General features: G+C 42.0%; 1 protein-coding gene across 1 annotated transcript in view; it reads right to left on the reverse strand.

Annotated features, from left to right (window-relative positions):
• Window positions 1-27,319, reverse strand: part of drosha (ribonuclease 3 drosha) — a 575,197-nt gene that overhangs the window by 247,518 nt on the left and 300,360 nt on the right. The window contains exon 13 of the mRNA XM_080286434.1: window positions 26,144-26,277. Within this exon, the coding sequence (XP_080142560.1) occupies window positions 26,144-26,277 (134 nt within the window). The remainder of the gene's footprint in view (window positions 1-26,143; window positions 26,278-27,319) is intronic.

Consider the following 27,319-nt stretch of genomic DNA (forward strand, 5'->3'; position numbering starts at 1 on the left):
CACTCTCCCAAACTCATCCACCAAGCCTTGCAGCTCCCCTTCGTCTTCACTCAACAACACAGTATCATCTGCAAACAACAGTACAGGGAGTTTCCACACACTATCCTCTCTCACCAGGGCCACTTCAACATCCACTACCCTACCTTGTACATCTTTTATTACCTCATCCATGAACAGATTGAACAACCACGGAGACATGACACATCCCTGTTTCAACTCAACCTTCAAAAAAAAAATTCACTTAGTTCACCATCCACATGCACTGCAGCCTTAGCACCATCATACATACTCTTCACAGCATTCAACAACTTTCCATCTACTCCATATATTTTTAATACTTTCCACAATCCTTGTCTATTCACCCTGTCATATGCTTTCTCCAAATCCATGAAAGCCACATACAACTTCTTTCCCTTCTCTAGAAACTTTTCCACTAAAGATCTAAGAATGAATATCTGATCTACACAACCTCTTCCCTTCCTAAAGCCTCCCTGTTCTTCTCCAACTAATTCCTCTGTTCTTTCTCTAACTCTGTCAATAAGTATCCTACCATACACTTTTCCTATTATACTAAGAAGACAAATGCCCCTATGATTACCACACACTTCCTTTTCCCTTTTTCCTTTGTACAAGGGAATAATTATACCTGACTTCCAATCCTCCGGGACTCTACCTTCCTCCCAAGCCAATCTGCACATCTTCCACATCCATTCCACTACTATCTCTCCCCCATGCTTCAGCATTTCACCACACACTCCATCAATTCCTGGGGCTTTCCCCAATTTAACTTTCTTCATTGCTTCCACAACTTCTATCCTACTAATTTCTTCCTGTCTTCTCACCTCCCTCCTTCTCCCAGCCATTCCCCAGCCACTTATACTCGCATTACTTCCATCCCGTATGTTCAACAATTCCTTAAAGTGTTCTCTCCATCTGCTCACTTTTTCTCCCTTCTCCACTAGTAATCTACCATTTTATCTTTCACTCGCCTGCTAACCTCACTTCCACCCTGTCTTACTCTCTTCACCTCTTTCCAGAACATTTTCTTACAGTCCCTCCACTTTACACTCAAAGTCCTTCCAAATTCCTCATCCACTCTCTTCTTACTCTCTCTTACTAATCTTCTCACCTCTCTCTTTCTTTCTACATATAACTCTCTCTTCCGCCTCTCAACTTCTTCCACGCCCCTATTTCTCATCCATTCATTGTATGCTTTCTTCTTTTGTGCCACAGCCTGTCTCACCTCTTCAGTACACCACACTGTTCCTTGCACCCCCCTCCGTCTTCTCTTCACCCCACACACCACATCACATGCTGCACATATTTCTTCTGTAAATATCCTGCACACACCTTCCACGTCCCCCATCTGCTCCAATTCATAACTGCCCAATCGTTCCTCCACTTCTCTCTTATACTCTGCCTTCTTCTCATCCTCTTGTAACCTTTCCACTCTCCTTGCAACTACTCCTTCCTCTTGTCTTTCCCTTCTTCTATTCCTCCATCTTACTTGTATCCTAATTCTGGCCACCACCAAGTAGTGGTCAGAAAGTCCACTCTCCCAACCTCTATAAGCTCTTGCATCCATTACACATCTTCGCATCCTTTCATCCACACACACATAATCAATCACTGCCTTCCTTTCATGCAGTTCACCACTCACCCTTCTCATCACTCGCCATGTATACCTGTGGATCATTTTATGCCTGAAGAGGGTATTGGCTATCACCAACCCCCTCCCAGCACAAATGTCCACTAACACACTGCCATTCTCATCTATCGCAGCAGGCACACCCCACTCACCAACTATTCCATCCACCTTCACATTCCCTACTTTACCATTCATATCACCGATCAAAAACACTCTCTCATTCCTTCCAAACTTTTCCATGCACACTTCCACATTTGTCCAGAACTCTTCTCTCACTCTGCTAGCACGATCTTGCGTTGGATAGTTATTTACAAAAAATAATTGGCTAGTTATTTACAAAAAATAATTGAGAAAAGCAGCAATTTAATTTTGGTGGGTGACTTTAACTGTAGAGGTGAACTGGGAGGAATGGGACTCAGAAGGCAGTGAAGATTCATGGGGCACTGTATTATTAAATATAACAATGAATAATGTGATGACGCAATGGGTCAAAGAAAAGACATGGTTCCGAGGTGAGGACACACCAGGAAGACTGGGTTTACTGTTTACTAAAGAACCAGATGTAATAGAATATTTGAAATATTTGTGTCCTTTAAGAAAATGTGATCATGTGGCCATTGATTTCCAGATGATAATAGATAATGTTGCGCCAAGAGATGAGCTTTATAGGCAGAGAAGATACAATTTTGGGAAAGCAAAATTTACAGGATTGAGAAAATTTTTCAAAAATGCAGATTGGAGAAAATTCAGAGAAACAAGAGAGATATAGAGGAAGTGGGATATCTTTCTAGACCTCTATAATCTGGGAGTGGAAAAATTTGTACCAAGTGTAAGGGGAAAAAAAACAGGAAAAAGAAGTGGTTTAATAGAAGGTGTAAGATAGTAAAAAAAGAGAGAGAAAAGGCGTGGAAATATTGGAGAAAGAGAAGTAACAACAGAACAAAGGAAGAATATAAAAGAACTAGAAATGAATACGCAAGAATACGTAGAGAAGAAGAAGAAAGGAATTTTGAAAAAGGTATAATGGACAAATGCAAGGATGAACCCAAGCTGTTTTATAGACTTGTTAATGGCAAACTGAAACATCACCAAATTGAAAGTAGAAAGAGAGGTCTATAAAGATGCGGCAGTGCAAGCTGAAATAACGAACAATGTTTCCAATCGGTTTTCACTAATGAAAAGGAGTTTGTGGAAGGAGAGGGAGTGATTAGAAACGTACCGGTGATAAAAGATGTAAATGTGGAGGTACAGGAAGTGTATAAATTACTGGAAACTCAAGATGTAAGGAAAGCCCCAGGACCTGATGGAATTTCTAATTGGGTACTGAAGGAATGCAGAGAACAACTGGAAGATAAAATTCAGTTTAACTGTGTATTCTCTGGAAGAGGGGAAAGTGCCTCAAGAATGGAAGAGGGCAAATGTGGTACCAATTTATAAGGGAGGAAAGGGGGAAGAACCCCTGAATTATAGACCAGTGTCTCTAACCAGCATGGTCGCAAAATTGTGTGAGAGAATCCTGAAAGACAGATGGATAAAATATCTAGAAGAGATGAATAGTCTGGCTGAATATCAGTTTGGATTCAGAAGTGGAAGGTCATGTGTTTCCAACTTGTTGAGCTTTTACTCAAGAGCGATTGACGTGGTACAGGATAGAGACGGTTGGGTGGATTGTGTGTACTTAGATTTGGAGAAGGCCTTCGACAAGATACCCCATAAGAGACTACTGTGGAAACTAGAATATATAGGAGGACTGAACGGGAACCTCCTGGAATGGCTGAGAGATTTTTTGAGAGACAGACAAATAAGGACAGTAATAAAAGACAGGATGTCTGGATGGATGGAAGTAACAAGTGGAGTCCCTCATGGCTCGGTGTTGGCGCCAGTAATGTTCCTGATTCATGTAAATGATATGGTAGATGGAGTGAACAGTTATGCAAGTCTGTTTGCTGATGATGTAAAGATCCTGAGGAAGGTAGAGGGTGAGGAGGATTGTAAAATGCTGCAAGAGGATCTGGATAGGATACATAATTGAAGCTGGATGTGGGAAATGAAATTTAACACAAAGAAATGTAAAATATTGGAAATGGGTAAAAGTACCAAGAGGCCATCACTGAATTATTTGATGGGTAATGAATAAATCACAAAAGCGAAAGAAGAGAAAGATCTAGGAGTGCTTGTCCAGGATAGTTTGTCACCTGAAAAACATATTGACAAGATAGAGAGATGATGAAAAAATTGATAGTGGCCATGATCCACCCCAGGTTAGAATATGCAGCAGTAGTGTGGCCCCCACACAAAAAGAAAGATATAAACAAGACTGAGAGAATACAAAGAACAGCAACCAAGATGGTCCCCAGTCTGGCAGATCTGTCATACAGAGAGAGGCTGGAAAAGATGGACTTGCCTTCCTTAGAGGAAAGGAGAAAGAGGGGAGACATGATTGCAGTGTTCAGGACCACGATAGGAGTACATAAAACTGACCAGGAAGATTTGTTTGTATGGGATAAGAGAGCAACATGCAGACAAGGAATGAAATTGAAGAAGTCAAGCTGCTTGAAGGATATCAAGAAATATAGTTTTCCTTATTGAAGTATAGACCTGTGGAATAGCCGGGACAAAGAGATCGTCCAGTCTAAAAACTTAAACGAGTTTAAAGCTAAATTTGACTTATTGAGAAACAGAGACGAGATCCCACGAGCATAGCTCATTTCCTGTATATCACAATTAGGTATATTAGGTAAATACATAAGTATTTGGAACAACTTAGATGAAGAGGTTGTGCAGGAGAAAAACATTCATGTGTGTAAAAACAGACTAGATAAATGTGGATATGGAGACGGGACAACATGAGCATTGCTCAATTCCTGTATACTACAAACACATAAATACACACATACACTAGACGTGAGTGAGAGAGGAAGGGCCTGCACATCGCTCCGCACTGAGTCAATCTCGGCCCTCAAATAGCTATACCTAAAAAGTATCTTTATATGAGTCAAACTCAGTAATACGTCGTCCAACTAAATAGTGTTCTAATATAAAAGAGGAAGTTTAAGTAAAAGAGCTGTTCCAATAACACAATACAACGAAGTAGGCAGCAGTGCTGAAACAAGCAAATCAGCTGTTTCAGTATTGACTGTTTAATCTGCGACATAGAGGTATGCAAAACTGTAAGCAGAGGACCTGGAGCGGTGGCGTCTTCGTCGTAGGTCCACCCCCAAGAGGTTGTCGAAGAGAAGAGGAGGATAGCATGGGGGCCAAACCACTGCAAGCCCCCCCGGCCCCTCACGGGGCTCGAGTACCTGGGAGTGGCTTCGGTCGCCTGGGCAAATACCACATCTCCAAACACAACACACACAACAACACCGTTTTGTCTACACCGAGAAATGACTCCCCGGCTGTCATTTCTCGACAACTTCTTCTAGCCGGGGACATTGAGAGCAATCCAGGACCCACCAACAAATACATATGTCCAACATGCTCAAAACCCATCACGTCGAGCCGACAGACAAAGGGTTCAGTTCAGTGCAACTCCTGCAAGAACTGGACCCATTACACCTGTACAACACTTGCATCCAAAAAACATTACACAAACACCTGGACCTGCTCCTTATGCTCCTTCCCCCCACCCACCAACTCCCCTTCCAATCCTACTCCTACTTCCTTCACACCTCCACAGCCAAACCCACCGATCCTTCCCACACCATCCAGTCCCCCAACTCCTCCCATTCCAACCCATCCTAATCCACCTCAACCCATACCTTCATCACAACCTTCTACTACCCCTTCCCCTCCACCCACACCACCTCCCCCCTGTGCTGCAGCAGCCAACACACATCGCACACACAACACAAACATCCTTCAGTTAGACATAGATGGCACAGACACCACAAAACAAGAACTTACAGAATTCATCAAACAACAGAACATACACATTGCCATCTTACAAGAAACAAAACTACACAGAGCACAGAAAACACCAGCATTTCATAATTTCACCACCATTCGACAAGACCGGGCCGACGGCGGTGATGGTGGACTCATCACCCTGGTACACAAATCCATCAACTCTTCAGACACCAGTGCACATACAAAGTCACTTCTCCCCCCACATGACACCACAACAGAAGTACAATCAAGCAAAATACGCACTGGTAACAAATCACACATAACAATCGCTAACACATACATTCCCCCCCAATCGTCGCCCACAGTACCACACAATTACTCTCCACAGATACAGCACATCACTAACATACCCAACATCATCCTGGGTGGTGATTTCAACGCCAAGTCGTTGGCCTGGCATGTCAACAACCCTGACACAGACAGAGGGCTGGTACTACAATCCCAGACAGACCATCTTTTCATACTAAACAATCTAGACCAACATACCCATATCCCACACCAAGCCCTCTTCCTCCCATCATCTCCAGACATCACCTTCTGCTCCCCAAACCTCGCCCCCACTACATCATGGAGAGTGATCAAAACCCTAGGTTCTGATCACCTCCCAATCATCATCACTACCAAAACCAGAATCACCCCAGCTGGCCACAGACACACATACACTAATTATAAGAGAGCCAACTGGGAGGCCTTTGTAACTGAAACAGAACAACCTTTCGAAACACTAAACTGTACACCCATCACAAACATCAACACCGCTGTGCACACTTTCAATACAATTATACAAAACGCAGACAATAGGCACATCCCTAGTGGCAACAGAAAGAGACACAACCCCAACTTCACACCAGAAATTCAAGGCCTCATCAGACAACGGGACACACTGCGACACTCCCCAACACCCCATACACAGGACATCGTACAACAAATACAAGAACTGAACACTCAAATAAACAATAAAATATCAGAACAGCAAACACTAAACTGGAAAAACTACCTAAAAACACTTGACCACAAAACAAACATCTGCAAACTCTACAAAACACTAAACAACATAACACTTTCCAACAGCAACACCACACAATCACATGCTGCCATCACAACAACAGACACCATACCCTCAAACAAACAACAAGCAAACACTCTCATCAATCACTTTTCACAAGTCAGCCATCTAAACCCCCATCCCGAAGATCAAGTTATCATCCGACGTAAGAGACAGTTCCCCACAGACCCAGACTACGCACCTTTCACTTACAACCAGACGAAGCACATCATTAACAACCTCAAGCACTCATCTGCCTGTGGACCAGACAACATAAGCAACATTCACTTTAAACACCTAGGACCACATGGCATACAAGCACTCACCAACATATCAAACTACAGCTACTCACACAACATAATACCCAACATCTGGAAGCATAGCAATATCATCACTATCCCTAAACCCAACAAAGACCCCAAGTTACCCTCCTCATATCGCCCCATCACACTCCTCTGCATCCCCTCTAAAGTCACCGAATGACTGGTACTACAACTAGTCACACCTCACATTCCCCTAGCCCAGTCACAACATGGCTTTAGGCCACTACACTCCACAAACACCCTCCTTACAGACCTTACACAGAGAGTTTTCGATGGCATAAATTCAGCTAGGCCATCACACAGAACACTCCTAGTCACACTAGACATTAGCAAAGCTTTTGATGCCATCCCCCACCACAACCTCACAAACAAAATACTCAACACAAACATGCACAATAACACAAAAAGATGGCTGGCGAACTACTTAGCAGGCAGATGTGCACACGTAACATTTGCCGGTCAGTCTTCTAACATCAGAAACTTCACAAACGGTGTCCCCCAAAGGATCTGTTTTGTCTCCTACACTCTTTAACCTAAACATGCACGATGTACCCACACCCCACACACCACAGATACACATAGCCTCTTATGCAGATGATATAACACTTACATGTGCACACCAAAATGCAAACACAGCTGCACACATCATTCAACCTTACCTCAACACACTACACGAATGGTTCACCACAAACAGGCTCAAAATAGCCCCAGCCAAATCTACAGTGACCCTTCTCACAAACTGGACAGCAGAACACAGTCACATCCCACACCTCACCATAAACAACACTCCCTTACCACACACACACACACACACACTCAAAATCCTTGATGTAACATACATCAATGTCATTTAAACAACACATCACAAACATTAAAAATAAAATAACACCAAGACTCAATGGTTTGAGGTCACTTGCTCATACAACATTCGGACACAACAAAGAAACCACCACCACAGTATACAAACAATACATACGTTCAGTGATGATTTATGCAAGCCCTGCCTGAGCTTCTAACCTCACCAAAACACACTACAACACTCTACAGACCATACAGAACAAAGCCCTAAAAATAATCACAGGCTGCACAGCTACTACACCCACAGACCACGTACATCAAGAAACCAAAGTCCTCAAAGTCAAGGATCACCTAGACATGAGAGGCACCCAGTTTCTTGCTGCAGCCTCCACAAACCCACAACATCCACTACAGTACATGGCAGCACATCCACCCACACCAAGGAACGTCAAAACAACACCCAGCACACGATATCATACTCAAATACTGTCATCTCTCCCCCCTTGCCCACCTCAGACCAGCTTCCAGAAGCACATCCACACTCAGATCACCCGCCGCTCCATTCAGTCACTTAAAGACAACACACAGCTGCACACACGGCCTCCTGACATCCACCCTTCTGAATCCTATCTTCCCCATGAGGAAAGGGTCCACCTGGCCAGGCTGAGTTGTGGGCACCATCCAGCCCTCTTAAGCTACCAGAAGAGGCTGGATGACTCTGTCGCTGATGCCTGTCCAGGATGCAACACAGCACCCCATACTATTAAACACATTATAGAAGACTGCATTGCACACAATCACCTATGCCAACAACACAACATACACTCTTTGAGAGCTCTGTGGGAAAGCCCAGTCTCGGCCATGGCCTTCCTAAGGGACTCAGGGCTGTTCGGCCAGACTGCCTAGGGAACAACTACAACTACTACTACTGTAAGTAGAAGCTTTCTGTTAGTACCAGAAGATGACCACCATCTTTAGCAAATCAACTTTGGAAGGAGTTAAGAAAATGGACAAAGGTAGAAAGCAGGAGGATGATTTCTTCCAGGAACTGGTGGAAATGGAGATGCATAATAAGCTGGTAGAACGAGTGTACAGATTAGAGAAGGCATTTCAGAGTGAAACAGATGAAATTAAAAAGCAGTTGCACATCCAGAAGGAAGAAATGAAAATTTAGTAATGGAGATTAATAAGAAAGACACAACACTAGACGAATTATCAGTTGAGGTGGGTACACTTAGAAGGAAGATGAGTGAAATGGCAAGTACAGTTGTCAACCATGAGAGTATTATGGAAGAGTTCAGAAATTATACAGAGACAATAAGGCAGGCAAGCACTCTGACAGATAATAGCAGTGATATAGAGGAGAAGATAACCCAGGTAAATGAAGCAATGCAAAGCTACAAAAATGATGTGGAAACCACATATGCTCTAATTGTGAAGGTAAAGAAAGACTTAGAAACAAGAGCTGAAGAAAACAGCATTAAAAAGGAAGTGAAGAAAATAATCTAAAACAATCCAAAATTGGTCAAAGATTCAGCAGACATCAACAAATCAATAGTAATCACTGGTATAGAGGAGGAAGAAATAAAAAACAAGATTTCACAAGACAAAATGGAGATGGCAAATGTAATGAACATTTTGAAGGAGGTGTCAGAGGAAATCTGTAATAAAGACACAAAGGAACATAAAAGGTTAGGGAAATATGAGAGAAATAAATCAAGGCCCCTGAAAGTAACCTTCCAGAGTGTAAACACTGTGGAGGAAATACTGAAAAATGCAAACAAACTTATGGAAAAAGAGGACTACAAAAATGTATGGATAAAAAGATGCTTAACTCAAGAGGAACATGGATTACTTGAAGAGAAGAGGGAGGAGGCAAGAACAAAGAATGAGGGAAGATCAAAGGAAGAGAAGAACACATTTTTTTATGAAGTAACTGCATTGCAGGTTTGAAAGTGGTACATAAACTGGAGGGAATAAAAAGGAGAAAGGTGGTTGACCCAAGTCATGTAAACAAGATGATTAAGTTCATGTACTCTAATGTATATGGAATGGTATCTAAATTACTAGAGATGAATGAAAAGGAACCACATATTGTTTGCCTAACTGAAACAAAATTAACACCAAGGATATCGAACCTAGAGGAATACAATATATGGAGAAGAGATAGCAACTTAAAAAAATGAGGAGGACTTATAATATTAACAAAGAAAAATCTGCAAGTCAAAGAAATACAACTAGATGTACCCTCCAAGATAGAACTGATCGCAGTAGAGATTAGTACGTCTGAAGGGAAAGTAATTGTGGCAAATTTATAAATGCCACCCAGATCAAACATCTTTTTTTAATTTTTTTTTTATAACAGAACGGAGGAAGGAAAAACAAATGAATAAAAAAAAATAATAACCCATACACCAGATTACTGGTGTCCTCTGTTCATAAAATATCTGTAACAGTTAGACTTGAACAGCTGTGGGTTGAAATTTGGAGGGAAACAACTCTGGGGAAGCGAGTTCCAGAGAGATGCAGTTCGGGGAATGAAAGAATTCTGAAGGGCAGAAGTTCTGCAATATGGCTGAGTGACATTCCAGTCACGAGTGCTACCAGATGCCTGTGTAGCACGAGGGAAGGGATGGAGAGGTGGCACCATGGACACAACTTCATCTGAGCATTTGCCATAAAAATATCTGTAAAATAATGCAAGGGAGGCAACATTCCTTCTTACTTGCAGGGGAGGTAATTTATTTGTAATGGCAGGGTTGTTAATAATTCTAACAGCTTTGTTCTGAATTTTGTCTAGTTGTTTTAATGCAACCTCTCTACATCCATTCCACAAGGGTGAGCAATGTTCAAGCTGAGAACACACATGACTCTTACATATTATAGCTAACTGCTCATCAGCGAAGAAGTTATGGACTCTGTACAATAATCCAAGTTTTTTTGAGGCAGTTTTAGCAAGTGATCTAACATGAGAGGTCCAGTTGAGGGCATTGTTAAGTGAGATGCTAAGAATTTCAATACTTTTGGAGATGGGAATATTAGTAGCACCGAAGGTAATGTATGAATTTGGCAGTATCTGCCTATTAGTAAATTGTATATATTTAGTTTTACAAGCAATAAATGAGATAAGGTTGTTTTGTCCCCATTCACTGATCGTAGATAGGTCTTGATTTATGGAGATGGCTGTACTGAGTTGAGAGGTAGGGATATTAGACTTTGTAAATGGGTGTCTGAGTGTGAATGAACTATGTAGTGTTGAGTCATCTGCGTATGAGTGGATGGGATTTTTCTTTTTTTTTTCTTTTTTATGTGACGAAGAAGCAACCAAAGGCAATGAGCCCACAAAACTGTTCCTTCGAAGAGAAAAACAAAATACAAGAGAGAGCCAAATTCAAGATCCGATCGTATCGAGATGCCTGGACACACTGCATTTGAAAGACTGGAGATCATTGGAAGCAGGATATACAGACAGAGGGAGACAGTTCCAGAGTTGACCTGTTGCACAAATGAAGGACTGGGAGTAACGGTTAACTCTAGTATTAGAGGGTTTGACAGAAAAGGGATGAGAGTTTGCTGCTAGATGGGTGCTATGCGCCCGTCGTAGAGGTGGAGGAATGCATGGAGACAGTTCAGAGGAGCAGTGACCATTGAAGTACCGATAGAAAGGAGATAACGATGCAACAGTGTGGCGAAGAGACAGAGGTCGAAGGGAGTCAGTAAGAGGAGAAGAGTTAATGAGGCAAAAAGCCTTTGACTCCACCCTATTGAGAAGAGCTATATGTGGGGAGCCTCCCCACACATGAGAGTTGTACTCCAGGCAGAGGCGGATAAAACCCCTGTATAAAGTCAACAATTGTGCAGGGGTAAAGAAGGAACGGAGTCGGCTTGGCACATCAAATCTCTTGGAAGCAGATTTTACAAGAGATGCAATATGATCTTTCCAAGATAAGTCCAGAGTAAATGAAACCCCAAGAATGTTCAAGGATGATACAGGATTAAGCCGAATATTATTAAACATTAGTGGGTATACCTGTGGAAGATTTTGTCGGGTTGATAGGTGCAAAAACTGAGTCTTTGATGCATTAAAAACAACCAGATTATTTTTACCCCAGTTAGAGATACGAGCCAAGCCAGACATTAGGTGTGCCATAGCCTCATCCCTTGTTTGTTGAAGTAGCTGCTGAGATGGACGTTGCGGGAATCGAATGGAAAGGTGAAGGGTGGAGTCATAAATGTATGAGTGGATAGGGTTAGATGTACAGCTTAGAAGGTCATTGATGAACAAAAGGAAGAAAGTTGGTGATAGGACAGAGCCCTGAGGAACACCACTGTTAACAGATCTAGGAGAAGAACGATGGCCGTCTACAACAGCGGCTATAGAACGACCAGAAAGGAAACTATAGATGAAGGCACAGATAGAAGGATAGAAACCATAAGAGGGCAGTTTGGAAATTAAAGATTTATGCCAGACTCGATCAAAAGCCTTTGAGATGTCAAGTGCAATGGCAAAGCTTTCGCCAAAGTCCCGAAAGGAGGATGACCAGGAGTCTGAAAGGTAAGTAAGAAGATCACCTGTGGAGCATCCCTGACGGAATCCATACTGGCGATCAGAAAGATGGTTGTGATAGGAAAGAGGCTTTAAAGTTTTTCTATTAAGAACAGACTAGAAAACTTTTGAGATACAGGATGTTAAAGCAATTGGGCGATAGTTAGAGGGTTGGGAATGGTCACCCTTCTTCAGGAATGGCTGAATGAGAGCAAATTTCCAGCAAAAAGGAAAGGTACAAGTTGACAGACAAAGGAGAAAGAGTTTGCCTAGGCAGGGTGTAAGCACAGAAGCACAGTTCTTGAGAACAACAGGAGGGACTCCATCAGGCCCATATGCCTTATTAGTATTGAGGCCTGTGATGGCAGAAAATACATCAGCTGAAGAAATTTTAATGTCAGCCATGAGGAAGTCAGAGAGGGGAAGTGATGGAGGAACAGCATCAGCATCGTCTAAGGTGGAATTGTAGGAGAAAGTCTGAGCAAAGAGATCTGCTTTATCAGTAGAAGATATAGCTACAGAGCCATCAGAGTAGAAAAGAGGAGGGAAGGATGATAGGGTAAAGTTGTTAGAAAGGTTTTGGCAAGGTGCCAGAAGCAGCGGGAAGAATTCCAGTTAGACAGTGACAGATAAGAGATCATTAATATGAACCAGGAATAGGGTTGGCACCAGAACTGACCCCTGCAGCACGACGGTGTTAATTGAGTGAAAATTGGAATATACATCAACTACTTTTACTCTTATTTTCCTGTCACTAAGATATGAAGAAATCAAAGGAACAAAAGACGTTTGTCCATAGTAAGGGAGTTTGGACAGCAGGGAACGGTGCCATACACTGTTGAAAGCATTAGAAATATCAAGAGCTACTGCATGAGTTTCTCCATGTAGATCAATTGATTGATGGATGGTATGAGTTAGGAGATTGAGTATGTCAATGGTGGATCTTTCATGGCAAAAACCATATTGTCTATCACTAATTAAGTTGTTGGATTCAAGATGTTTAACCCTTTAACCGCGGGCTTGTTTTGCTTTTTCTTGCAGCACCCGCGGGCATATTCGCGCTCCGACACTCTCTAAAAATATTTGCCAAAAATCAGTTATTATCCCTAGAATATTAAAATCATATATGCTTATGGCACATACCTTCAGCTTTCTCCTTGGGTGTTTGTTGAGCCTTCATCGAGTACCGTAGGACTTGTGGAGACCTCTGAAGTTGGGTAACGAAATCTCCACTTTACACTTCCCGACAACCCGTAATATGATTACCACAGCCTGATATTATCACTAGAAACACTATTCTATGATTCTCAAATAGTTTGGAATCCATATTCCAAAAAAACAAAACACTGTGAAAGCAATGAAAATTACGAGGGCGTTTGACCTTCCTACTTGCGCTAGTTCGCCGATGGTGTTGTCATTCATGAATCATAAAAATACTCACAGTTTATATTTCTGTTACTATATAACACTTATATATATCTACAGTCTTTATCCATAAGTTTCCTTCGGCAATAGCAGTTTATTTGTCACTGTAGGCATTCAATTTCTTTCAGTAAAATACGTAGCATTCACTTTCCTGTCCTGTATACTAGCATTGAGAGTGAATGTCATTTTCACTTTCACTCTCATAACTCATAGTATTCATACATGCTAGAGTGAAACTTTCACATTCATTGCTCCTAGGGTATATACTCGTATTCTTATAATATTACTCATTTACATTTCTATTTACGTTATCTATTTTATTTACATTATTTACATTTCTATTTTATTTACACTGTGTTATGCACTGTCACTTGAAGTAACTTATAAAACAATTTTCCACTGTTCACTTATATTTACATTCACTGTTCTCACTTGCTGTTTACACATTATTTACACATTATTTACAATTCCACTTGCACTGTTTTACTCAACAGAAAGATCATAGTCACTCTCTTTCAATTGTCAGCCCTTTACCTCTTTCCACATGAGGTTTAGTAGGGGGTAAAGGTCACAGGGCCCTTTGCATGGGGCTAAAAAGCGGCGGAAGTTAGCAGGAGCAAACAGACATACTTTCACCTTGGAAGATGACAGTGAACTGATAGGGGTGGGCCAGGGTGGCCTACCTAGGGAAATGCATTACTGCCAACGTCAGCCTCTTGAGAGCTGCTAATATATAGCAGTGAAATGACTGGCAGGAAATCTAGACAATGCATTAAAAATTAGGTAGTTCCAGGTGAATGTAAATATCACTTAGGCTTCTCCCTTCCCTCCTTATATATATATTCTTAGTACGAGAATAGATTATACGGCATATTTCAAGGGGAAATAAACAGCGAAAATTAGCGAACGAGTGCACGTGAGGTGTTGTCAGGTGATAATTAGCCAATTCCAGGTGTATGGCACTCTCACTTACCTTATTTCTTTTTTGTATATATTATTTGGTATAAGAATGGGGCATAGGGCTTATTTCAATGGATGAAGTCAGTGGAAAATTCCAGGGAAGATTTACTTAGCGTAGCACGGCCGGGCAGGCGATAGGATAGGGTAATGGAGGGAAGGTACGGAGCGGAGTCAAGAACGGGGAGAAATGGCTAAATTGTTAAAATGGATGGGAGTACAGATGAGATTAGGAGTGCTGACTAGTGTTGGACATTGGCAGTACTGATAGATGATACAAGCTACCACTTGAAAGCCCGGGCGAATTCAAAATAACTCAGAATCGCAAAAGTGACGCCCCGCGGTATGATCCCTTGCTCCCAAGCGTCATGAAAGTGACGTCCTGCAGTTAAGGGGTTAACAATGTGCTTATTAATTAAAGTTTCAAATACCTTACCAAAAGAAGATGTGACAGCTATTGGTCTGTAATCAGCGGGGTCAGAGGAACTTCCTTTCTTCGGAACTGGGTGGATATTGGCTTCTTTCCATGAATTTGGGAATAAAGAAGTACGTATGCATAGTCTGAATAATTTAGCTAGAACAGAGGCAAGTTCAGGGGAACACTTTTTCAAAACAATTGGTGGAATTCCATCTGGGCCTGGAGCTTTGTTGGAAGGTAAATTGTCTAGGATGGATTTTACATATCTTGTCTGTATTTTAAGTGGGGCAATTTCGGGAGAGTCAAGTTCTAGTATTGGGACATTCTGGCTGGTGTCGTCTATGGTAGAGTTTCTGGCAAATGTACTGGCAAAAATATCCGCTTTCACACGCAGGCCATTTGTAATGTTGCCATCTGAAGGTTTTAGTGGGGGAATGGAAGATGACTTGTTAAAGTTATTATTGAAGGAATTAAGAGTTGACTAGAATATTCTATTGTCATTAGGGTTGTTAAGTGGTTCTGATGCTTGATTTTGAAGAAAGTTTGATTTAGCTAGATTTATTACAGCTTTTGCATGATTCCTAGCAATTTTAAATTGAGAGAGTGATTCAGACATTTTTTATTTTAAGTAAGAGTTATATGCTAATGACTTTTGGGCTGTTGCTCAGGCACAGTTGCCATCAAACCATTTTGGAGAGTTTGATCTTTTAGTGAACTGTTGACTTGATATGAATAAATCCATACCAGCTAGTATTAAGTCGCAAATGTGGGATTGGGTAGAACTGGGATCACTAGAGAAGAAAGACTGCCATGGAATGTCAGCAAGATAATTTCTGAATACATCCCAGTTTGCCCTACCAAAGTGCCATTGGGTCACCTTGATAGATTCAGAACGGGGAGGTGTGGGGGGGTCAACTAATGAAGCTTTGATGAGATTGTCGTCAGAGGATCCAAGTGGTGACAGTACCTCTATCCTGTATTGATCTGGATTATTTCTCAAGAATAAATCCAAGAGATGGTCATTATGGTCAGGATTATCAGGTATTCTTGTTGGTTGCTTTACCAGCTGGGTGAGATTAAACGATTGTGCAAATAGCTCACACTCTAGACCAGCGTCGTCAGTCCTGGCAGAATGCAATAGCCATTCAACATTATGTATGTTAAAATCACCCAAAATGGTAATTTCGGTGCTAAGGGTTAAGGTTACTCAACTGTGTGGATATGGAATCAAATACAGTACTGTACACTGGGTTCCGAAGAAGCACTGGGGAAGCGATAAACTACACAAATATATTTGGTAATATTTTGACAATTCAGTTTACAATGAGTAATCAAAACTGGATGAAGTGAAGTTTAAAACAGTGTCAACCGCATATTAGGATTTGATATAACAACAGGTGCCGCCCTTGTTACGGAAGTTTGTAAGGAGATGGTAACAGGAAAAAAAAAATGGGGATATATCAGTAGAGGAGGAGATTTGTGGTTCTGTGAGGAAATGGCCAAAGGGGATATGGACTGAAGGAAAAAATGAACAGAGTTTAAATTTGTGGTAAGGCCGTGGATGTTGGTGAAGAATATGGCCGCACTTTCACTTCTTCGCTGACGAGGATTACCAGAAACAGCAACAGTCGCTGCCGGCACAGTCACTTGATGACGACCGGGAGGACCCTGTGCCGCCAGACCTACCCTGCTGGTGGTGGCAATCCGAGGTACCACGTCATTTGATAGTATCATTGCAGCAGCTATTACTAAAGAATGTGAATAGGTGTGATATGTTATGCGCATGTAGTGTGGTGTAGACAGTTGAAGGTAGAGGTATTAAGAGAGCATGCTGGCCTACTCTGTGTGTAAGTGAATGCACTGAAAATGTTCAGCAAAGGGGAATGGTCAGGATCAAGCCCTGAGGGCTGGTGAAATGGGAGCTCCAGCTCTCCCTATCACCAGCTTGCCATCCACCTCAGGAGTACTGCCCTGTTCGACTGGTGCTAAAGTCTACTCCTGGGAAAAAGGCAAATATGAAGACCTGGCAGAGAAAACAATTCAAGGTTTAAGAGCATTACCATATAGAATGGAGGAGAAATCTGAAAGAATTATACTAACTGGAGATTTCAATACAAATATAAATTGGAATACTCTAGATATAAAAAGCCAGGAAAGCTGTTGGGACCAAAAGCTCCTGGACCTTGTGCAGGAGTTTTTCCTAACACAACATGTAAAAGAAAGCACCAGAAAAAAAGGACTTGACATACCATCAGTATTAGATCTTATATTTTCTAGACAAGAAAATGATACTGACAATATAATGTATCACCCTCCATTTGGCAAAAGTGATCACGCAGTATTAAATTACAACTTCAGAACTGCATATGACATAGTTAATAGTAATGAAAGCTACAAAAAGAGCCTTAACTAAAAAAAAAAAAGGCAACTATCATGACATAAAGAAATACTTCTTGAATAGATTGGGAAAAAGAGCTTAGAGGACAAGATTTAAATGTTCTCTATCTATCTATTCTATCTATAGCCCGACGCCCTAATCCCGCAAAGGGTGGCCGCAGACAAAACGCCTCCAAGTCACTCTGTCACCCACCATTTGACTCCCCTCCCCCCAACTCACCCCCCCCCTCCCTCATATACCTCTCAACTTCATCCCTCCACCTCATCCTCGGTCTACCTCTCCCTCCCTCCACCTCACCTACATACACCCTCTTAGTCAGTCTTTCATTCTCCATTCTCTCCACATGTCCAAACCACCTCAGTTTATTTCTCCTAATCTTTTCAACCACATCCACATCTACCCCACAACGTTCCTTCACTTCTTCATTCGTCAACCTGTCCCTCCACGTCACTCCACATGCTCCTCTCAAGTAACTCATTTCCACTGCTCTCACTCTTGACTTGTTCCCCTCTTGTAAGGTCCACGCCTCGCTTCCATACGTCAGGGTAGGGATCACAATACCATCATGCAGTGACTTCTTAACTTCCATACTCACCTCCCTATTTCTCATCACTGCTTTCAGTGTACCAACAACCTTTCTTCCCTGCTGTACCCTTTCACGTACTTCATCCCCCAAAGTTCCATCCTTACTCATCACACTACCCAAGTACTTGAATGCACTCACATTCTCCATATCCTCACCATCCAATCTCACTGCACACTCTGTGACTTCATTCCTCTCAAACACCATAACTTTACTTTTGTTTAAATGTTACATATAGGAAATTCTGTGAACTTTATGAATGAAGCAGAGAAGAAAATACAGAAATTGTTTAATAAAGAATGTAAAAAATCAAAAGGAAAAAAAAAAGGGATTTGTTGTGGAACAGATACAGAAGACACAATAGTGAGAGGGCATATAACAACTATAAACAGGCAAGAAATGATTATACAAGAATAAGGATGGAAGTCCAAAAACAATTTCAGAAGGACATCGTAAATAAAAGTAGTGATCAACCGAAGCTATTTTACAGCTGCACCTGAAGCAAAACCAAAGTAAAAGATAAAATACAATCCATTACAGATAAGAGGATCACCTACACACAAGAGAACGATATTTGTGAAGCACTAAATAAGAATTTCCAATCAGTTTTTAAAGAAGAAAATAATTTTGGGGGGGATTATATGGAACATGCATGCCCACATATACTACCGGATATACAAATATCAGAAAAAGAAATACAGGAGGAGTTAAGTAAATTAGACAAGGAAAAAGCAAATGGTCCTGATGAAATTTCATGTTGGGTGCTACATGAATGTGCAATGCAGTTAAGTAAACCATTATCTCTAATTTTCAAGGAATCCTTAGGACAAGGTAAACTACCTGATACTTGGAAGAAAGCAAACATTGTTCCCTTATTCAAGAAAGGGAATAGACAAAATCCACTCAACTACCGACCATTATCATTAACCAGTATTGTAAGCAAGGCATTAGAAAAGCTTATAAGAAAAGTCTGGGTAAATCATCTAGAAGAACACAATATGATACCAGAAAGACAGTTTGGTTTCAGAAAGGGAAAATCATGTGTTACTAATTTGTTGGGCTACTATGACAGAGTAACAGAAACATTATAGAACAGAGAAGGATGGGTGGACAGTATCTATTTAGATTTCACGAAAGCATTTGACAGAGTACCGCACCAAAGACTTTTATGGAAACTGTACCATCAAGGAGGAATCCGAGACAAACTATATTATCAGAGAAATTACCAATATGCCGGGAATCGAACCCGGGACTCTCAGGTAAGAGCCAGGCAGCATACCACTACACCACGACCAGGTAAAAGTTAACTCACGTTGTCACAATCTTGTAACCAACGTCCCTCCGCCCCCACTGTGGGCATCAAGAGGATGAGTTAACCCCCCCGCACTCGGGCAAGTAGATGCTTTTAATCTATCCCAAACACTTACGGCAAGTCAGAATGAAGAGAGAACCTGTATTTTTTTTCACAGGAAAAATCATCAGAGAAATTACCAATATGCCGGGAATCGAACCCGGGACTCTCAGGTGAGAGCCAGGCAGCATACCACTACACCACGACCAAGTAAAAGTTAACTCACGTTGTCACAATCTTGTAACCAACGTCCCTCCGCCCCCACTGTGGGCATCAAGAGGATGAGTTAACCCCCTAGCACTCGGGCAAGTAGATGCTTTTAATCTATCCCAAACACTTACGGCAAGTCAGAATGAAGAGAGAACCTGTATTTTTTTCACAGGAAAAATCATCAGAGAAATTACCAATATGCCGGGAATCGAACCCGGGACTCTCAGGTGAGAGCCAGGCAGCATACCACTACACGACGACCAAGTAGAAGTTAACTCACGTTGTCATAATCTTGTAACCAACGTCTCTCCGCCCCCACTGTGGGCATCAAGAGGATGAGTTAACCCCCTGGCACTCGGGCAAGTAGATGCTTTTAATCTATCCCAAACACTTACGGCAAGTTAGAATGAAGAGAGAACCTGTTTTTTTTTCCACAGGAAAAATCATCAGAGAAATTACCAATATGCCGGGAATCGAACCCGGGACTCTCAGGTGAGAGCCAGGCAGCATACCACTAGACCTCGACCAGGTAAAAGTTAACTCACGTTGTCACAATCTTGTAACCAACGTCCCTCCGCCACACCTGTGGGCTACAAGACGATGAGCATACCTCCTGGCACTCGGGCAAGTAGATGCTTTTAATCAATCCCAAACAATTACGGCAAGTCAGAATGAAGAGAGAACCTGTATTTTTTTTTTTTTTTTTAACAGGTTCTCTCTTCATTCTGACTTGCCGTAAGTGTTTGGGATAGATTAAAAGCATCTACTTGCCCGAGTGCCAGGGGGTTAACTCATCCTCTTGATGCCCACAGTGGGGCGGAGGGACGTTGGTTACAAGATTGTGACAACGTGAGTTAACTTTTACCTGGTCGTGGTGTAGTGGTATGCTGCCTGGCTCTTACCTGAGAGTCCCGCGTTCGATTCCCGGCATATTGGTAATTTCTCTGATGATTTTTCCTGTGAAAAAAATACAGGTTCTCTCTTCATTCTGACTTGCCGTAAGTGTTTGGGATAGATTAAAAGCATCTACTTGCCCGAGTGCCAGGGGGTTAACTCATCCTCTTGATGCCCACAGTGGGGGCGGAGGGACGTTGGTTACAAGATTGTGACAACGTGAGTTAACTTTTACCTGGTCGTGGTGTAGTGGTATGCTGCCTGGCTCTTACCTGAGAGTCCCGGGTTCGATTCCCGGCATATTGGTAATTTCTCTGATGATTTTTCCTGTGAAAAAAAAAAAAAAAATACAGGTTCTCTCTTCATTCTGACTTGCCGTAAGTGTTTGGGATAGATTAAAAGCATCTACTTGCCCGAGTGCCAGGGGGTTAACTCATCCTCTTGATGCCCACAGTGGGGGCGGAGGGACGTTGGTTACAAGATTGTGACAACGTGAGTTAACTTTTACCCGGTCGTGGTGTAGTGGTATGCTGCCTGGCTCTTACCTGAGAGTCCCGGGTTCGATTCCCGGCATATTGGTAATTTCTCTGATGATTTTTCCTGTGAAAAAAAAAAAAAAAAAAAAAAAAAAAAAAAAAAAAAAAATACAGGTTCTCTCTTCACAAACTATATTGTTGGATGCAAGATTTTCTAAAAAAAAAGAAGAGAAATGAGAACAGTACTAAGGGAAAATTACTCATCATGTAGGGAAGTGACTAGTGGAGTTCCACAGGGCTCAATGCTGGCATCAATTATGTTTTCAGTGTTTATCAATGATATAGACAGTAACACTGGAAATGAAAGGTATCTAAATATGTTTGCTGATGACGCAAAAATGCAAAGGAGAATTACTAACACAGACTCCTGTAAAGAGCTACAAGAAGAAATAAATAAACTTTATGAATGGAGTAATATATGGCAAATGGATGGAATCCAATGTGGGCAAGTGTCATGTAATCAAGTTTGGTAAAAGTGCAAAAAGACCAGATTGGGATTATAAGTTAGGAAGTAAAACCCTATACATATCAGAAAGAGAGATGGACCTAGGTGTGATTATCAGTAACAGACTATCTCCAGCTGACCACATCAATAAGAAGTTACGGAACATGTATACACTGCTTGCAAATATGAGAACAGCATCCACATACATAAATGAAGACATGCTGAGAAAGATAATAACATCATTCATCAGACCAACCCTGGAGTACACATCAGTAGTCTGGAATCCTCATCTCAAAAAACACATAGATAAGATTGAAAAAGTTCAAAGGCCCACTACAAGATGGGTACCAAGCTTAAGGGATCTGAGCTACGAAGAAAAACTAGAAACACTGAATCTGCCAACACTACAGGAGAGAAAGAAAAGAGGAGACATGATTATGCTATATAAATGTATCTCAGGGAAGGAAAAAAGACATAAATGATGATATAACCTATGGGGAAGCATCAGCAAAAGGACACAGCTAAAAACTGCATAAAAAGAGAGCCGATAAAGATGTAAGGAAACTTAGTTTCCCAAATAGGGGAAACGATCATTGGAATGCACTACCGAATGAAATAGTGTGTGCCAAAAAATTCATAAATTTAAGGAGATGTATGATAAAAATGGTTTAAGACACAGGACAGTACGAGCTTGACTCCTTCCTGCAAATATACAATTAGGTAAAAACACACACACACACTCAGGAGACAAACTGGGGTGGGGGAGGGTGGGGGGACGGGGAGTTAGACAACCAGGGTTTGGGAAGGGCGGGGTGATGGAGAGGGAGACATGCCTGGCAGTGCTAAGCATGGTGGGGGAAGGAGGAGGGATGGGGAGAGAAGAAAAGGGATGGAGGGATAAGAGTGGGGATGGATGGAAGACAGGGAGCGCCATGTGTACCACCACATCCCATTCAGACACACTCGTTTCAAACCAAGGGAGGGGTGGAATGTTCAGACTTGCGAATCGATGGCTGTTTGGATTGTGGGAATGTTCCCCCATTTCTTTTGTTCAGTCGAGCAAATCATCAGTTATCGATGTGTCAGAAATCGAGGTATGGGTGTACAACTATAATCCATTCATTTACTCCAATTACATTCATGACATATTCCACCCATCTTTCCTTAATCAGCATACCCCACACCACCATATCCATCAGCCCTTCCCTACCAAAATACTGTATCTTGTACCAACAATCCCTCCCGGAAATCATTCTAGTTGATCCTCTCCTATACCTAACCTCTTGTACACAGCCAACATCCATCCACCTCCCACTCATTGCCTCGACCACTTCTCCCACTCTACCCTTCAAACAACCCACATTCCAAGATGCCAATCTGATCTCCTTGGATGATCTAGTATCATCAGGTTTCTGCTTTTTCTCATTTTTTGTCATTTTATTAAAATTAAATAGGGGAGAGACAGACAATAGGTCCTGCCCACTTGCACAGTACAAGGAGTCCAATGGAGAGAAATGATTAACAGCATAAGCAGAAGGATTAGTTGTAAGAAAGAGGTCAAGTATGTTGGAACTCTCTCCACGGTGGTCAGGGATACAGGTAGGGTAGTGTACAATCTGCTCTACGTCATTAAAGATAGAAAAGATGTAGGCTTGTTTACCAGGTGGTGCAGTTAAAGGAGAGGAGAGCCAAAGGTGGTGGTGGACATTGAAATCACCAAGAACAGATATTTCAGAGAAAGGAAAAAGTGACGAGATGTGTTCCATCTTAGAAGTAAGACTGTCAAAGAGTTTTTAAATTAGTAGAATCAAGGTAAACAACACAGATTTATTTAGTCAGAGAATAACAATGTAGCCGAAGCCAGAGAGTAAAGAATTCAGAAGATTCAAATTCAAGAACACGAGAGCAAGGTCTGCTGTTGCACACATATACACAACAGCCACCTTTGGCTTTGAAGAAAATATAAAGAAAGTAGAAAGATACTGAGAAGGACTGCTATAAGTAGCCTGAGACAGTTAAGTCTTGGCGAGGAGGAGAAGGTCAGGTTTAGAGGAGGAGATGTGGTGTTCAACAGACAGACAGTTAGAAGAATGGCTGCAAATGTTGCAGACATGAAGAAGTGAGACAGACAGTGGTTCCAGGCATCTCTTTTGGTCATCACCGGGTGAGGGGCAGATGGTGGGGGCTTTTATGCCCCCCCGCCCCCGAGGTCTCCAAGGCTTGTTTTTGAGATGCTATTTCCTTTCAAATATTGAACAGGAAATGCTGATTTGTGCACATAGTTTGGTGTTGACAGTTATAGGAATTTGTACTGGAGAGTATTCTGGCCTATTCTCTGTGCTGCAGAAACACTGAAGAAGTTCAGCAAAGGGGGGTGATCAGAAGCTGGTCCTGAGGGCTGATGAAATGGGAGCTCCAGCTCTCCTGTCATCAGCCTTTCATCCACCCTGGGAGTACTGCCCTGTCTGACCGGTGCTCCAGTTTTTTGTGAACGTTGGTGTGCATCAGGAATTAGTCTAAAGCCCCTTTTTGTTGCCTGAAGCTCTCTCACATGACTCAGAAATGGACTACCACAGGAAATGCTGTATGCTGATAACTTGGTGTTGACTGCAGAGAAAGAGAGGAATGCGGACGAAAGAGTTAGGAAATGGAAAGACAGAATGAGATACAAGGGTGTGAGAGTAAATGTGGAAAAAACCAAAGTGATGATATCTAGGGCTGATGGTGATACTGTCAAAGAAAAGAAGTGTCGCCATGTGAAGTTTGTCAAAAGGATATGGGAACTAACTCTATCTTGTGCAGTAATGTACAGTACAGTAAAAGTCCAATTCTTCAGCATCCAATTCCCCAGCAAATCTGACATTTCGGCAGTTTTGAGAAATAGTTCCATTTACGAAAATCCCTGATCGTTCGGCAGATTTTCCGATTTTCTTCGTCAGTCTTGAAATTCTCCATGAGGCTCGCCAGCTAGCTACCTGCCTTTACCCGCCTTAGTGAGTGAGATAGTGGAAGTGATGGAACGAGTCTACCACTGCCATGAAGCTCAGAGGCTAGCTCTTTCTCCCATAGCATAAAGAGAGGACAATCATGTAGTGAGTCTAGCATGGGAAAGAGAATCTGTTTCGCCATTCTTCCGAGTTGTTGCCGTACTGCTGCCGACTTCTCTCGATTCTTCTGTGTGCTTTGTGAACTTCGTACCGAAATATATCTGAGATTACTATCCGAGTGTGCTGTAAGCACCGTAACATCAGACAGGAGCTTTGTAACACCTGAGTGGACCAACCGTGTGTTGTGAACAGTATAAACATCTGCTCTATAAACACCTCAAGCTCTACTGCCGCAGCAACAGGGAGAAGAGTCCTTAGAGCCTGTTGCAGGACCCTCTACTGCTGGGGACTTCTTCCAGCAGTAGCAGACTCCAATCAACCCCTTCTATTGTACATATGTAAATAAGGAACCTACTATAAGTTTAGGTAAGTGCATGTGAACTTGTAGGCCTACTGTACCATTACATTTATATCCAGTATGTTCACTATTTCTTTATTTTTCATATTCATGTATAGTACTGTATTCATTACAGTATTGTACAGTATCAAACAGTATACAGTACTCTCTCCAAACACATTTGTAATGATATGAGTAGTGATGATAGTGTTCACCGAAACATATAAGGTACTGAGTGGGTAGGGTTTTTGATAATTCGGCAATATTGATTTTTCGGCACTAGCCTGGTCCCATAGATGCCGAAAAATCGGACTTCTACTGTACATGTGATAAGTGGGTGCATAAGAGATGTAGCTGTATTAGAGGTAGGTTGCAAAATAATGCTGATTTCATGTGTGCTGCATGTAGGAGAGAGCACACAAAGATTGAGAGGCAAGCAAGGATTAACTCTGGTGGAGAATCTCTTGCATGTGTGGGAGAGTTTTTTTTTTATTTGGGGGTCACGGTAAGTGCTTGAGATGAGGCTGGAGCTAGCTCAGCAGCTAGAGTGGTTGGAAGAGGTTAGGGAGCTGATGCCTCTTTGAACACTGAGAGGGCTCCTCCCTCCATGCTAAGAGGTCCTTGTATGTGTTAAGAGAATGATGTTGTACAGCAGCGAGAATTTGACAGTAAACAAAAACGATATTCATAGGCTCAAACTACAGAGATGATTATAATTAGATGGATGTGTAGTATGTCCTTGAATGAGAGGCCTCAGGGTTAAGATTGTATGAAGAGTTGAGAAATAGGATGGGACTTGAATGTTTTGATGCTGTGATGAGGAGGGGTAGATTAAGATGGGTTGGGCATGTGAAGAGGATGGAAGATGACAACTGGGTGCTGAGGGTGAGAGGTGTGAACACTGAGGGTAAGGTTATGAAAGGCAGACCAAGAAAGACCTGGGATGAGGTCACAGAGTGTGACATCAGGGATAAGGGAATGAAAAGGGGTGCTGCTAGAGACTGAGTAGTGTGGAGAGTCACCATTAGGTGACCAAGGCCAATGCATGCAAGCATGATGGAACTTTTATTAATGAAATGAATGAAAATGAAATTGGATAAATGCTGATATGGAGAAAAAAAAAAAAAAAAAAAAAAAAAGCCATATACTACAACTAGGTAAAATAAGTAGACATACTTCATAGGGGAAAGGGAAAACAAGCCAACAAACAAACCTGTATGATGGGTGGGTAAGGGCCAACTGCAGAAGGAATCGATTCTTAAACTTGTATTGGATACGTTGCTCCAGCACCTCCAAGGACTGGTGGAATCGTAGATGACATACCAACACTGGCAGTAACATGGCATGCTGATAGAGACAAGAAGAAAAAATGATTGTTAGAATACCTGGTCAGCCACTTCATTTTCAATCAGAGGGTACACATTTCGGTGTAGCTGTATCTCCTGACTGTGGAAAAGAGATTTCCATCTTTCATACTCCCTACAGCATCTATGGGTATCCCTTCAAAATAAACTGGTCATAAAAGATGATGATGTTGTTGCTCAACCTCAGTCAGTCTGACTGAGCAGACCTGTCAACTGCAAGCAACTTCCTCTATGGGGATATCCCATTGGTTCCCTACATCGTTGATGTTGTCTCTGCATCTTAGTGTAGCATGTGGCGTGCAGTGCTCCATTATGTGTGCTATGTTGTGTGGTCCTATTCTACATGCTGGGCATGTGTCATCTGTTGTCCCACCCCATGCAAATCTAAGCTGGTAGCTGAGGGCTGGGCGATGTCCTTCTCTAACCCTAGCTAGGCGAATTAATCATCTCTATGGGTGCATGCCAAGATGGGGGGTTTGCAGCAAGGTATTATGACTGAGACGATGTGTTGTCCTGCGCATGAAGTGACTATATACTGTAGGTGATTCATCATTGCTAGTGTCGGAATGTCTGGTGGTGGGATATTGATAATGCTTATGCGGTGATTGTTTTATGAGCCTATGTGTATGTTGTTTATTTCTTGAAAGGGGTGTCGTGTATTGGCACAGCCTGCTGCATAGAACTGTCTGCTCCTCATATCAAGATAGTCTCTAACAGGGAGAATTTTACCTTCAGAGGTGTACAGAAGGCTGTGGGAGTGGTTTTGGTGCAGCCAGTGGTGAAACACGGCACAGGGCACTGTTCTGTATGGTTTGCAAGTATCAGATGGGATGGGAGCTCATATCGAGAAGGCATGGGCCACTACTGATCTAATTATTGTTTATAGAACACACACACACACACAGCAGACCGGACAGAGCAAATGGATTTGTCTTAACCACCTCTGCAAACCTTAAGTACTGTAGTTTTCAGTAATTACGAATGTCTTGTCTCCTGCAGTCTTGTGTAAAGTTTAAAGTATTGTA

The sequence above is a fragment of the Coenobita brevimanus genome, chromosome 111, assembly GCF_032717465.1.
Source record: "Coenobita brevimanus isolate Jiangsu-jjx chromosome 111, ASM3271746v2, whole genome shotgun sequence".
Lineage (NCBI taxonomy): Eukaryota > Metazoa > Arthropoda > Malacostraca > Decapoda > Coenobitidae > Coenobita > Coenobita brevimanus.